This window comes from Marmota monax, unplaced genomic scaffold (genome assembly GCF_021218885.2).
Source record: "Marmota monax isolate L192 unplaced genomic scaffold, Marmota_monax_Labrador192_F-V1.1 WCK01_AAM20220418_F8-fsc00030, whole genome shotgun sequence".
Classification (NCBI taxonomy): Eukaryota; Metazoa; Chordata; class Mammalia; order Rodentia; family Sciuridae; genus Marmota; species Marmota monax.
In genome coordinates, this window is record NW_026691988.1 from 7,116,197 (window position 1) to 7,132,134 (window position 15,938).

The 15,938-nt window shown below is 36.1% G+C and overlaps 1 protein-coding gene across 10 annotated transcripts in view; it reads right to left on the reverse strand.

Moving 5' to 3' along the window:
- Ahi1 (Abelson helper integration site 1) overlaps positions 1–15,938 on the reverse strand; it is a 176,500-nt gene that overhangs the window by 12,118 nt on the left and 148,444 nt on the right. For 7 of the 10 annotated variants that reach the window (XR_009227370.1, XM_058581423.1, XM_046449989.2 and 4 more), the window contains one exon: positions 4,889–4,947. Coding sequence is in view for 6 of the 10 variants with exons in the window: in XM_058581423.1 (XP_058437406.1) it covers positions 4,889–4,947 (59 nt within the window). In the remaining 4 variants the exon portion in view is untranslated. Of the gene's footprint in view, positions 1–4,888; positions 4,948–6,885; positions 6,926–7,101; positions 7,144–15,938 lie in introns of those variants that run through there. The other 3 variants (XR_009227363.1, XR_009227371.1, XR_009227367.1) reach the window with 2 other exon arrangements.

Sequence of the window (15,938 nt, forward strand, 5' to 3'; positions counted from 1 at the left end):
ATCTCTTCTTTTTTATCTTTTTTTAGAATTTTAATATTTATTTATTTTTTTAGTTTTCGGAGGACACAACACCTTTGTTTGTATGTGGTGCTGAGGATCGAACCTGGGCTGCACGCATGCCAGGCGAGCGTGCTACCGCTTGAGCCACATCCCCAGCCCCTGTTTTCTTCTTACTAACTTCATTGTTACCCCTCTTTTTCAAGGCAGCATCAACTTCAATATTATCTTAACTGGTCTCTCTGGTTCCATACTTGTCCATTAATACCTATATTTGCCTAAAATGTCAGAATGATCCTGTTAAATTCTAAGCCACTCCCTCTTTTAATGGCATCCTATTTCATTTAGTGTAAAAGTCTTGCTACCTTTCCTGATCTCAGGTACTCTTTCCCAATTGTTTACTTTACTCCAGAAACTCCAGCAATTTCCTTTATGTTCCTTTATGATACGAGGTATATTCTTGCCTCAGGGCTTTTTACACTTGCTCTCCACATGTTCACATCATTCATTTCCCTTTTTCCTTCCACTTTTCTTAGTGAGACCTTCTCTGTCACTCCTATTTAAAACTGCAGGCTTCAATTTTCCTCTCTGTACCTATGATTTATGTTTCTCCATAGCATAGCTCATATCTGACATAGACATTTAACTTATTTTACATATAAATAAATAAAATGTTAGCTCTTTGTGGCCAGGATTTTTGTGTTCACTGTTGTGTCCCTAGTGCCTAGAACATTGAGATATGGTAGTGCTCAGCAAATCTCTACTTAGCAAATGACTACACATAGTCTGTCTTCCTTGCCACATTGAGCACTCCTCCAAGATGCATACTGTATATTAATTATTAATGGATTTCAGTGTCTAGCACAATACCTAGTGCAGAGAACAGATGCCTAGTGCAGAAAACAGATGATCCACATTTCCTCCACTGCACTGATGCTCACCCATGAACCACTGTTGTTTACCTGGAAATGATGCTCCTGATTGTTCCTCTTTATAGCAGTAGCATCAAAGTCTAGAACAAGGGCTGGGGTTGTAGCTCAGTGGTTGAGCGCTTGCCTAGCATGTGTGAGGCACTGGGTTTGATCCTCAGTACCACATAAAAATAAACAAAATAAAGGTATTGTGTCCTTCTACAACAACAAAAAATTAAAAAAAAAAAGGGCTGGAACAAGACCAAATTCCTGATGTTTGCTTAGGCTCATGTAAAATGCTGGGCAAACACAGTAAGATATGTCTCCTAGTCCCACCTTCCAATCATCTGTGGCTCTCCAAACTCCTTCATACTGCATTCTTTGAGAGCCATAATCTCTAGCTTGATTTTTTATTCTATTGCAAATCCCCAATCCCAAACCACCAATTAGCGATTCTCCTTCCACTCTCCCCTTGCTAGCTTCCCCTATCTTTACTGTGATTTGCTTCTTCAGTCTGAAATACCTGCTTCCTTCTTGTATCACATGCAAAAGCCCTATTAAGTCAAAGCTCAATTTAAGCCTTACTTCCCACAGAGGCCTTTCCAAGCTACTTGACTTCTCTCTTCCTGTAATTACAACACGTTTCACACCATTTTGCACCCAACTGTATAGTTTGTTTCCTTCAAAATGCTTATTTCTATTTCCTCATCTAACGTGTGAATACTTTTTATATCTCTCAATGCACCAAGCTCAGTGCGGAGTATACTGTGGTGTCACATGTTACAATGAATGATTTTGATTTCAGAAATAGAGGGCAGTGAGCAGGATAAAGGCTGAAAATTGAATAATAAACAACTTAGAAAAGTTGCAAGTGACATACTTATGAAGAAAAGAATAACTTAGCCTAGTAGAGGAAGAATATTATAAAGATGGACAAATATATGCAGTGGAGGGGTGATAGAATACTTGGCACTGATGGCTGTGCTATATTTCATTCATTCAGTTGGCATTTGAGTGTTTAAAAATAAAGGACTTTAATAATGATTGACTATCTGAATTAATCTCTCTGACCAAAGCTTTTAATGGCATAAAGCCTTCTAATGTTAAGAACCAGAAAACCAAAACCCAACAAAACTCAGTATACAATATGTGAATAGCTAGAGAATACTAGTATTACTTAATAAGGATTATAACTATTTATAGAAGTTTCATTACAAACTCCAACTTGGGCACCAGTTAATAAATGAAGAACCTGCATGTGGTATAAACGGTGGAAATTAAAGACTTTCAAGAAAATTAACCTATAAAAGTTTCTTCTTGATATCTAAAAATAAAGTGTGGCTTTGTTAAAATGCAGATAAATGCGTACATGGAATTGACTGCCATTCTCCTCCCCCACCCAAAGAATAAGCAACATAAGAAACAAACAAAAATTTAGCCCTTGTCCGTTTACTTGGGAACAATGGACTCATTTTAGGTACATTAAAGAAATGACTTCTCTATACATTCTGGGTTATAGTTTTCTATCATCAACTTGACTACAGTTTTCAACTCATGAGAAATCTATCTTAATTCAGTCTTACTTCTAAGAAATTATAAGTATGGGGAAGGCCCAAAGACTTATTTATCTAAAGGACATATTTGATCTTCTTATGAAACTAAAAAATTTCAAAAAGTTCTTAAGTGAGTTCTATGCAAAAAGAAAAGCTAAGCTAAAAATAAAGGTATTGTGTCCATTTACAACTAAAAAAAAAATACATAAAAAAAAGAGAAAAGCTAAGCTATCCTGATAGCCTTTAAAAACTGAGATGTCTCTGAGCTTTAATTTGGAGGGCATGGTATGGATCTGTGTATCACCTGAGAACAGCTACTCAGAGTGGGTCAGAGTTGTATGTGTAAAAGACATTGTTTCATTTAATAAAAATGTTTTTTTTTGTTTTTTTTGGCAGTGCTTGGGATTAAACTTGGGGCCTCACACATGCTAGACAAGCACTCTACCACTGAAATACATCCCCAGCCCAAGTTCTAAAAAATGTTATAAAACATGTTCAAAGACAGAACATTGTTCCTCTAATGTACTAATATGGTCATTGATTTGGTTACTGAAACAGTCAGTTCTTCTTCTATCAGTTTATTTTATATATGTGTAATTTGTCATTGGGTATAAACTTCTTAGGGTCAGAGATTTTACTATCTAGTATTATGTAAAATTTAAATTTTCAGAGATTGGAACTGAAAACATACTTGGCAGATCAAAACAAAAACCTGAAAGACCTGGGTATGTGTTTGTACTGTGGGACAGGTGGAGGGAGAGCATGGAAAGAAGAGCAGACTGGAATTAAGAGGACCTGTATTCTCGTACTGGATCTGCCACATACCACAACCAGGAACCCTTGCTGTAGCCTTTCAGATCTTGTTTCTCTATTGGTACAATGGGGGCCAAATATGGTTTGGCCTCTTTCCCAGGGATGTTGTGAGGATCAAATATGAAAACGTGGGTGAATGTACTCTGAAGCTACACAGGTCTAAATAAATAATTATCAATAGATTTTATCTCTCAACAACAACAAACCCCCACAAAACCCCTAAAAAATGATACCTTATTAAGTAACTTGTGGATACTGAGTCCAGTTAAATAAGAGACAAACAAAAAACCCAAGTAGTCTGGGAATCAGGAGATTTAGGTCTTGATCCAGGGTCTGACTAAGTGTGCGCTTTGAAATGTGCACAAGTTTACTCCACTATAAAACCAGTTTTATCTACTTAAAGACAAAGGGGTTATAGAAAGAATTTCTAAGGTATCATCTAGGTTATAATTTTGTGATTCTTTTAAAATCCATTTAAAAATTTCACATCTTGGGGCTGGGGATGTGGCTCAAGCAGTAACGCACTTGCCTGGCATGCGCGGGGCGCTGGGTTCGATCCTCAGCACCACATAAAAATAAAGATGTTGTGTCCACCGAAAGCTAAAAAAAAATATTAAAAAATTCTCTCTTTCTCTGTTAAAAAAATTTCACATCTTGCATCGGTAGAATGAAATACTGTCTCGGCTTTGATGATTTTGTAAATTACTGTAATCTGAATCAGAATTTTTGAAGACGAGACAAATTATTCTTCAAAGTCTCAAAGCATATAGCAGGGTTAATTTGAACTAATGTTTTTCTGCAGGAAATTCAGCAGAGATTGTGTGTGCACATGTGAGTAAGCATGGACCCATGTGTCAAGGAGTGGGGTGGAGTGGGGTGGAGTGGGGTGGGGTGGGGTGGGAGGGCACATCAGAGTTGTTACACTCATGTTTTATTTTGCTAGTAATATAGTATGAATGTGAAGTCTGGGCTTAATATTAGGTCCAAAAGGTAATCTGAAATGATAAAAATTGAGAAATATGTCGGGGAGGTTTTGATGTAAACATTTTTTTAGACGGGTTTTCTTTTTTATACATTGTTACATGGTAAGTTCCAAAAAAAAAAAAAAAAATATATATATATATATATATATATAAAGCCTTCCGACAGATCTTTTCAGATAAATACCTTAAAATAAATTACTCAGATATGTTAAGCAGTTAGAGAACATATACAATTATGATGATTTGAGTACTAGCATTTTTCTTTAATGCCTCAATATAGAAATTTCATTTTACCACATCACTTGTTTTCAGTTGAAGTTATTTCAATATGTTACTTAAACAAAAGTAAATAACAAAATAGGTCCTTGAAAGTTTAGTGTGATATTATTTAATGTCAATTATTATGGCCTTGAAATAATACACATTCTCAAGGTCCAATCATTAAAACATTCTCTTTAGTGTAAACTAGTTACATTCATTTAAAAATCAATTATCTGAACTTTAACTTGTAGTGTGATCATATGCTAGGAAAAAAGGAAATGGAGAAATTATCCTAAAAACAATAACAAAAAACAAACACAAACCTTAACTATTTATTACTGCACATTATTTAGAAGGAAAAGTTGCTTACTGTGTCACTGATTGTGAGCCAAGTCTGAAATCCTGGGACTTGTCCTTACTGACTGACTGCTGTGGAAGAAGAAAAGTAGTAAGTCAAAAATGAGAGAAGGAAACCCAGTCAATATTCACATGCTGAAAACCCACCAACTTCCTGAATGAGGAGAGAACACACCCGTTCTGAATAAGAATGTCTATGTCAGAATGCAATGTCTATCAAGAAAAATATTCACTCTTATGGAAAACCAAGGAAGCAGTTCTCCAGATAGTGTAATCCTTATTTATAAACAAAACCAGCTTTCAGATGTGTGGCAAAAAATGTGGCTTGTTTATCAGCCTAAATTAATCTCCTAATACTACGTGGTATATTACAAAAGTGATACACTTATCTTTCTACATTGCGTCTTTCCTTTGTAATCTTCAGTAGTTTCCATATTTTTATAGTGATTCTTACCGAACTGTATGCAAGATTTTTAATTTGGAAGCTCTTTAAATCTTTCAAAAAATTTGTTCAGTGTATCATTTTATTAATGACAACTTTGTGAGAAAAACAAATAAGCACTTTCAGTGGTACCAAATTATATTATTGAGTGTTGGATGCTTCTTCTAGAATAAACACGAGCTCCAAATGAAAGTGTATTGTGGGAAATGGTGTTTGAATGACAAATAATGCTTTATAAATCAGCGCAATAAAAAAGATTGCAAAAAAATTTTTTGAAAAAGATAATTAGATGTTATGGAAAGGATCCATTTAATATTCCCAAAGAAAATATAAATTGTTATTAAAATTTTGAATTACATATAAGAAGTAGATACCTAGATAATTATTTAAATTAAAAAATTCAGAAAAACAAAACAAAGTGAAATAAAATGAAAGAAAAGATTTAAAACCTTCTCTTTTAGTCTTGATGAAACTAATGCTTTCCCAGTGTTATCTCTACGGAAACTCATTTTGCCTTTTAGATTTCCTCCTTTTGAAATCAGATTTCTGCAAGATTTGGCACTGAGTATTTTTAAACAAGTATTATTTTGCTTATCATAAAGATTTCAAGAGGATGTTATGCTTTTCTGTACCATAATTATGTGATTATTATTGTTAGCCATATAACTTTAAGTCAAGCATTTAATAAAGAAATAAAGAAGGAGAAGACTTAGAGGTTAAAGGTGGGTATTGTATAAGTGACCCCAACAACAAAAGAACAAATGACTCGTTGATTTTTCTCTACTAGTGAAGTTGATTAGACTCAGTGGAAATGTATTTTGGAAAGAAGTACATACAAAAAGGAAAATTTCAAATTCAAGGAGTAACACAATTTGCAGAATGGTCTGTCTGCTCTCACCTGATAGAGCATCAAGCAAAGAAAACCATTAAAACTTAACTCAGAAAGCATTAATCATCAACATAATTTCTCTGGTTCCTTTATAGGTTTATAAAATAAATTCCAAATATTGTAATCAAATTAAAGGTAAGATGCTTTATTGTTTACAAGAAATAAGTATTTCTATCTCTCTGCTCATGGTAAGCCCAGCATCTTACCAAAGATAGATGTGTATACATATGAAACTTGTTAAAACTACCAGATTAAAAACAAAAACAAAAACAAAAAAACTCAACATAAGCTCAGAAATTACCACCAATTTGAACCTATTCAAGAGGTCTAGGGGAGAGAAGTCAGACTGTATTATGTATCACCGTGAAGTCAAGCTATAACATGTTGTCATGGGCAGGTCTTACCAATCCTGCCTGTTATAGTTTATTCATTTGCAATAGATGCTGTGATAGCCCCAGAAAGTTTGTTTAAGTAGGTTGTTCCTGCCATCTTTTCTACTGTATTACTACATTACTATAACTGGCACACCCAATTCCTTTTTTATGATGCAAAGGTGGCTTAGCCTATCTTCAAATCCTATAAATTAGTAAGGGATCCATATTTCAAAGTTTTAACACTTATTTGCAAAGGACACTTATTTAATAGGACCAATACTTCACTTCTAAACACCTTTACTCACTCATTCCTTGGTCTCAGCAGCAGCGCCATATGGGTAGTGACTCATGGAGGCAGAAGGAGGGGGAAGAAGGAGGTGTCTCTGTGAGCTGTTTTGTTTTATTTTATCTTTAAACAAAAAAGCCCCCAAGGCTGGAATGTGATCAGCCCATAAACGCCCCCCACCATTAACAAGGCCAAGGAGCATGACTGCCCTTCTTTCCCTCCTTTCCACACACACCTCTCAGTTGTTTTGTGACTTCGTTTCCTCTTCATGGATACCCTTGATTTGGAGAGGAGGGGATGAAGAGAGGAAGATGAGCAAAGCGAAGAAGATGAATGAAAGGAGCAGAATCTAGAGACTCTTACTTCCCAAACCCTCAGAACTTCTTAGGGATGCTTTTTAATTTAGATGCAATGAGACTTAAACATGAAAGAATGATTAATGAAATGATTTTAAATGCTTCCACTGGTTATGTGAAGATTTATCAAGAAGAAAACAATTCATATATTGATTTGTAAAAGAGAAATGGGCCATGCAAACAACTAACCCAAATATTTCTATAAATCTGAAGAATGAACATAAAATCAGGTAAATGTTTAATTAATACAGGTTGTAGCTAGCACATCAGCTTTAAATAAGGCAAATTTATTACATGGTATAGCTCATTTTTACATGCTGTTTATATACCTGCTCACATCTACCTTTTCCAAATAATATCTATAGTTTGCTTATATCTACTTTGTAGGAATTTTTAAAAAACTGATGCAAGAGGAAAAATGTCAATTAAGGTTGGTAGTTAAATTCTACTCTTGGTTCTGTTAGTAACTCTGTGAGGCCTGAATAAGCCTTGTAATATTTCTTGTTTCTTTTTTTTTTTTTTCTTGGAAAGGAATAAAGGGGCTCAGCATAAAAGCACAAGCTATCATAGCACCATTCTCTTATTTTGCAGATGAGGAAATGGAGGCCCAGAGTTCCAAGGATACAGAAGTTGTATGAAGGTTATGCTAGTGTTTTCAAACTGATGTAATAGCAAAATTATTGAACGTCTCATATATAAACATGTGAAAACAGAATCACTCTGGGTGAAACTAGGGTTTACATGGCCTGGCACTCCCTGCCTTCCCAGTCCTATCCTGAGAGCCCTCTACAGAAAACAGTTTGAAAACCACTAGACTAGGTGAGCTCTTTCAAGGCTTCCTTGCTTGCTAAAATTCTGTTTCAAGGAGCACAATTCTATACATTCATCTAGTTTGGAGTTTATTTTTGATTTTGGAATTTATTACTATTCACGTATCTGATTTATTTGATGCTAAATCCTTCAATTACAATATTCTTCCTTTAAAAAAAAATCCTCTGCATTGAGATGTGGTTTCTAGAATCATACTGTAATAGAGTGAAGACCACTTTGATTCATGATTTATAGTTTTGGATACTTATCATGCCAAAACCAAAACTAAATGCATATGGGTCCCATGCTAAGAGCAAAGCACTGGGCCAGATACCCTAGAGATGCAATCCTGAGTGAGCAGGAGCCCCTGTTCTCTGAAAGTGCATGACTGAATGGGGAAAAGTTGTGTAGATAACCAACAAGGGTGAGGGAAATGCATGGAAATAAAAGAAGAGAGGCCTTAACTTAGGAATGGAGGTTTTTGAGAAGGATTCAGAGGACACATCTAGCTGGATCTTAGGGGGTAAGTTACATTCTGATAACTGGAAAATGAAAACAGTTTGAGAAAGCAGAGTGAGCAAAAGATTGAGGGATGTGTCTTTAAAGGAAACATACTCAGAAGGATGGTTTGGAAGATAATGAAAACAGGTCAAAACGTCTACCACTGAGCAGTAGGACCTACATTAAAAACTTAAAGAGAACTGAACTCCACGAAAAATACAGAACCAACTAAAGCTGATTTCTGTGCTGATATATTACATGACTTGGTTTCTATCTTAAGAAGGTATCTCCAGCAGGCAGGTAAAAGATGTGTTACAGACTGGACAATGGGAGACTAGAGATTGCTGTGGGCAGAGAGCAGGGCTACACTGGGTGTAGCTTTCATACAGCAACATCCTCCCCAAGTAAAAAATTCATGTTCCTTTAGGCCTGACTTATAATGTTTGACCTTTTCCTTCTCTACACTCCTCTATTCCTATGTAATAAGCACATTTATGTAAATGATTTCCAAATAAAAACCTGAACTGGTATCTTGAGTTTTCTTCCAAATGACTGAGCAATTGTTTCACTTTTCAGTTAAGCTAGTTTCAGCACAACAGTAAACACACTTGATCCATCCATTTCATCAAAACACCTTGTAAACCTGAGCTTCTAGCATATCTCTCCTAAGTCTCAAGCCTGTAAGATATTTGTAACTGGCTACTGCACACCTTCTGTATTATAAATTCTTAGATGTTCAAATTAAACCCCTATGATTCTTCTTTTTCTTCACATGGATTTAGTCACCAAATTTTAGCTCCTCATTATTTCTGGCTTGGATTATTGCAACAGCCCCCACCCCCATCTTATTTCCTATAGTAATGTTTTTACTAATCTTTACAGAGTTTCTAGATGAGCTTATTTGGTCACTGTTGGTGCCAGGGGCTGAACCAATGCTAAGCACAAACACTAAACACATGCTGTACTGTCGAGCTACACCCTTAGACCTAGAATAAGCTTTTGGATGCTTCAAATGGCTCCTTTATATCTTCAGAAAAAATTCCTGCTTTTTAATATGACGTACAAGGACCTTCCTGATTCTGTCCATGTTTTTCAGGTTCAACTCTTCCTCCTTTCAACCTTGCATCCTAAACTCCAGCCATGATGCAACATTAAGCCAGGTTAGGCTTTTGCACGTGCTTTCTTTCTTTCTTTCGTTACTGGGAGATTGAACTCATGGGTACTTAACCACTAAGCCATATCCCCAGCCTTTTAAATATTTTATTTAGAGACAGGGTCTTACTAAATTGCTTAGGGCCTTGCTAAGTTGTTGAGGCTGACTTTGAACGTGTAATCCTCCTGCTTCAGCCTCCCAAACTGCTGGGATTACAGACATGCACCACTGTGCCTGGCTGCCCGTGCTATTTCTAATGCCTCAAATGTATCCCTTAAAAACTACATGGCTCCTCTTAAAAACCAACTCAACTACTTCTCAACAAATGACTTCATAGTTTCTTACCACTATCCTTTTATTGTTTATATGTTTAGTTTTGTGACTCTAACACTAACATCATTTTTACCCACTAGACTATAATGTAGGGACCACTTCTGATTTATTGACCATTATACCATCCAGGCTCCATTCTAACATAATGCCTAGAAGAAGAACAGGCATTCAATATGTTTTAAATGAGTAAACCACAAAGACACCAAAGCAGGTGGGGGAGAGAAGTTGGAGAATCATGGGTAAGGGCTGGAAGAATGTAAGAGGGGAAAAATGACTAAAAACTCAAGTGGAGAAGTCTACCACAGAAAGGTCAACTTCTTTGAGACCCCAAAACAGCTGAAGAATGAGAGTAAAATTACAGAAATACAGAGCAAGTGGGTTGAAAATTTGAGGGAGTTCATTTTAGATGGCATCTCTTCAAGAAAGCAGGAGCCAAAGTCAACTTGGAGTAAGATGTTAGGAGCTTGAGAAATTATTTTTTGATTAGGTGCCTCAGAGAACTGGGGTAATGAGTCAAATGGAAAGAAAAAAAAAAGATGATCAATACCATAGCCTCACTGAGGCAATTAATCACAAACCCAACACAGAGACAGTCAAATGTGATTTTTTTTTTTTTTAAAGCAATGATTAAACACCAGAGTAGAAGTGAAAAAATGGACAAGCTCTCAGGGTAGGGGCTAGTGAAACGAGTTACACATTCCAAGTGCTCTTCATGCATCTGGCATCAAACTGCTAAATAATGTTGTTTCCATGCACTTATTTCCCAGTGGTCTTAAATGAGCTGGTTTGGAAAGAATTAAATCTTGTAGATCACCAAGATGTCAGGAAACACCAGAACACCACCCCATATCTTACAATTCCTGCAAATTGAGCAATCATTTGGATTATTCATTTCCTCTTTTGGATCTGAACTATCTACTAATCTCCATCACTAGAGAATAGTTCTTCCCAAATCAGGTCAGTGGGACCAGCAGGAAATCCTCTGTGTTAAGATAGGTATGCAAGAGGTGCTGCTTAAATACATCTATAGCAATGGGGAAGTAGTAACAGGTTTTAAGAAAAGACTTATCATGTACAAAAAAGTTTAAGTAAAAGTGTTATTAAAGTAAATTTCTTCCAATACGTTGAAAAAGATCTTATTGTATGCATGCTTTGTCTGAACAAAAGAGACACTAGGTTCTTCCCTTTTTATGTTACCTAAAGGAGAATCATGTCAAAACAGTGATCATTATGACCACATTATGAATACTAAGTAATAACAACCAGAACATTGACACATGGTTAATTTTCCATTGTTCATGCAAACATGAGCATAGTTAATTTCTCAAGCAAAGAAAATAAACTGTAGTCAATACATATTTAAATTTAATTGAGATTTTATATGAGTAGATTTTATATCTACTGATCACCTGGAGTCTCAAACAGCTAGATCCATCTTTATGTGACAACCCCCATCCTTGTCTAGGGCTTCATAGACACTAGGCAAGTGCTCTACCACTAAGCTGTAGCCCAACCAGTTTTTAAGCACAGTGCTCTATAACTCCAACACCACTGCTCCTATCCTTGCAAGGTAATGAAATAATGAAAGCAAAATTTCACTAACAAAATCTTAAAATGAAAAAAAATGTAATTTAAGGGAAAAACACTCATTCTATCACATACATGTTTCTATTAAAATAGAAAGAACAATGGTTCTTGACTGTGGAGTGGGGGGTATTTTGGCCCTTAGGGAAAATTTGGCAATGTCTGGAACTTATTTTTAATTGTGATGACTGGGAAGAATTGCTTCTGGCATCTTGTGAGTACAGGCCAATGAGCCTGCTAAACATCCTATAATGAACAACATTTTCCCAATAACGAAGACTTACCAGTCCCAAATGCCAACAGTGCTGAGGCTGAGAAACCCTGAAGTAGAGTGGTTGACAAAGCAAGAGGACAACAGAGCTATGCTGTCAGAGAACTTCCAGAAAAAGGTCATGCTGCTTGTCAAGTCAGAAGACAGGGTGACTGATAATCAATTCAGTCACTATCTAAAGGACAATTTATGACAGAATGATTGGTGGAAAGTTCTCCCAATCATATCTTTCACATTTTAGATCTGTAACACATTTTCAGAGAAATGTTTCTGACATTTAGGTTATTTGAAAACATCATGAGCAGCAAATACAATGTTATTCTATCAAACAACAGAGAGTCATGTCAGAGAGCATGCCAAATGTAGCATGCTTGATCCAGCGTATTATCACTTATTTTGTACTTTAAATATAATCAGCATTCAAAGATACTTCCCTCAGATAAGTCTATCAATGCTTTTATATAAGCACAAAATGTCCTCTGCTCGTAACACTGAGAAATGTGAAAAATGCCCTACAAATACTTATCACTGATTATTAGAAAAATCATGTAATCTTTATTAAGAACTTATATTATTCTCTGAGTTTTAATGGAAGATCTGTACAAGAGAATGAGAGGTGACAGAGGTTAAACTTTATGGACTCAAATCAGAACTAAATAAAGATAAAGTAAAATTTACTAAATAGGAAAATAAATTTCACCTATATATTTTTTGTATAAAATTTAATTCATGGGATGAGAAAGACATAAAGGAAAATTCTTTAAATATAGTTAAGTGTAGAGCACTTTCTTAGTATATGCAAGGCCCTGGGTTTATTCCCCCCCACCACCAAAAAAATAAATAAATAAATATAGTAGAAAAATAGTAGACAATAAATAGATTACCTTCAGTGTTTATGGGTATCTCTCTGTCTTCAGAGTATCTAAAGTTGTGCTATGTAACACTATTGTCAGGGGTAGTGGTACAGGCCTTTAATTCCAGGGACTCAGGAGGCTGAGGCAGGAAGATCACAAATTCAAGGCCATCCTCGGCAACTTAGCAAGACCCTGTTGTATAAGTAGTTATTGATTTGTCTGGGGACTCTCCAGCCTACCCTCAGGAAAAACTCAACCCTTGCTTTCTCCTTGTGCAGTGAAAGTGTCAGCAACCAATGTTGCCATCACCCACCACCATTTCAATAAGCCAGATTAAATGCTGGAATGTACCTGGCACATTTACCAACAGAGCAGGTGCGTTCCACTGGGATAAATTTATAAGAGGTGGCAGCTGCCAAGCCATTAAAAGGTATAATTTTGCTTCTTATTGTACAGTTTGAATAAGAAAAAAATTTAAAAAGAAAAAGTTTTTTGAGTTTTTTTCTTTTTCCTTTAAAGTATACAGCATAGGACTAGGCACAGGTATAAGACTAGTCTCAGCTACTCAGGAGGCTAAAGCAGGAGGATTGCTCAAACCCAGGAATTTGCAGCCAGCCTGGGCAATATATCAAGACTGTTTCAAAAACAAAAATGAAAAGCATACAGAATACACTATTTAGAACTTCCACATGAAAAAGGGCACAATGAAACAAACATAAAACAGGAATGTAAAAAGCACGGTGACACAAACCTGGCCAACTGTGCAGGTAAAGACGATGTGCATCATTGACTAGGTGGGTGGAGGAAAAAGGGAACTGGCCTGAGAATATTAAGGCTATTATCCTAATTAGCAGGTCATTTTGAATGAATCTCTTAATTTTTGGATCTCAATTTTAATTTGTAAAATGAAGGAGTTGATTAGAACCATCAGGGATGATCTCTAAGGTCCTTCCCTGACATTAACTTTATAATTCTATGAACTCAGACCCCACACAATCCTAATTATTTATCAGAAACTACTTTTCAAATTCTTTCTAAAAATATATATCTCACACGTGATAATAAGACTTGAACATGAAGTTAAACATCTGATGGATTTTGTGGTAGGTTTCTAAGGCAGGATCTTGATAAAATCAAACCATATATATTTTGATAAAGGAACTAAACTTAAAATGCAACTAGCCAGGTGCTAAGGAAGCTCAGTTTCATATTTCTCAAGGGTTGGCTGTTAGCTTCATAACTCTGTGTACCCATAGTATTTTAATAGGGCCAACATTATGTGTCTCAGGGACTTCTTTTTACATAAGCATAGATCATTTCTTTCTTCTAGAAGAGAAGTAAATACTGTCTAATATACATATACTATATCCTAGGAGAAAAAAATAAGAACTCTCTCATCCCCACTCCCTCTTTTTTTCCCCCCCTGCAGGACTGGGATCAAATCCAGGGCCTTGCACATGCCACGTAAGTGCTCTACACTGAACAACTCCTTCAGTCCCCTGTAGAATTCTATCCTAACACATGGATTCAGCTAAAGCAGATCAAATCATGTTCTTCAACTAAAAGAATCCTTGTATCTTAAACTTCAACGCCTTCAAATTCAAGTTTCATTTCTTCCATGAGAGTTTTACTATTGCCTTGCCTAAAGGGGTTATCCTCTGAACACTTCTGGATTACCTACCTATTTATTTTCTATTATTTTCTCAATGCTGGGAATTGAATTCAGGGACACCTGCATGTTAGCTATGCCCTCAGCCTTACCTATTTTATTTTATAAAGTGATTTATTTTGCATGTCTGTACGTTCCTTGAACTCTATTAGAATTAGGGTAGGGACATCAGTGGGATTAGCCTGAAGCAGACAGTTATGGGTCAAGACAGCTATCTGAGGAACTGATCTGCTAAGATGAATGTAAAGGAGTGTCTGAAGCCTGGAGATTAGTCTGTAAGGGAAAAAAGCCACACAAAACCCCCAAATCAACTACACTCTAAACTAAGACCATTATGCAGTGAGTCCATCTAATCAGAGGAGTAGCTCAGCAGTGAGAATTGGGAATCTTGGAATCAGTAATCCCTATCCTCAGGAACATAGGCACACTGGGGATCACAGAGAAATGAACACACCTGCTCTGTTGGTAAATGTGCCAGAATCTTGCATATCTCTTCTCCTAGGAGACATAGAAAAGGAAGGACAATACCAACCTTACAGATAGCCAAAAAGATACTGAGAGTCCCTTTAACTTCCTCTGGCTCACGCAGAATTAATTCATGGGTACTGAACAAGAATACACTTAGAGGTGGAGTTAGCCTCAATTTCATTGGTCAGCATGATGCAAAGTCAGGGATATCAGTAAGTCACTACAAGTAAAGGCCATATTTTCATAATATTGCTCATAGTTTTTGATATAGACCAAACATGTTAGCTATCATAATGATTCCCCATGCCAATGTTATAAATGATTCTACTGCATTAAATGTTTTTAGGGAGTACATTCAAATTAGCATTATTATGAGTTATGTGCTTGTTTCTCCCTGAAGTCATATGTTGAAATCCTAACCCTCATGTGACAGTTTTGGAAAGTAATGAGGTCATGAGGGTGGAATCCTCAAGAATGGGATTAGTACTTTTATAAGAAGAGACACACAGAATTCTTCCTTTTGCCTTCTGCCCTGTGAGGATGCAACAGGGCTGAAAACCAGAAAAGTGGCCCTCTTCAGACACTGGATCTACCAGCACTATAATCTTGGACTTCCCATTCTCCACAACTGTAAGAAATAAATGTTTGTTGTTTAACCCATTGGTCTATTGAAGATTTATTAAGCCAAATCTTAACAAAACCTGATAACCTTAACAAAACCTGATAAGACAAGTATCTGCCTAAATTCTTAAATCTGGTGCCAAATTGTGAACAATGGGTAATGTTACACATATAACATTTGCACATAGTTGAATTCCAATTCTTGCTTTGCAAATTCCTTTGACTGTATTATTTGTAGTACCCAAACTGTTGCAGGTAACCATTACTTTATGTTCTTGCTGTTACCTGAAACTGTTGTTTTACCCAGAAACCATTTTTCCTTTCAGTTCCTTGTAGCATAGGCTGTTTTCTCACATATCTAACTGTGAACCATGGTAGCCAGGAGCTAATACTGGTTTCCTCTTAGCTCTCTTCTGTTGATTTTAGGCTACTGTACTTCCAAAGCACTTCTC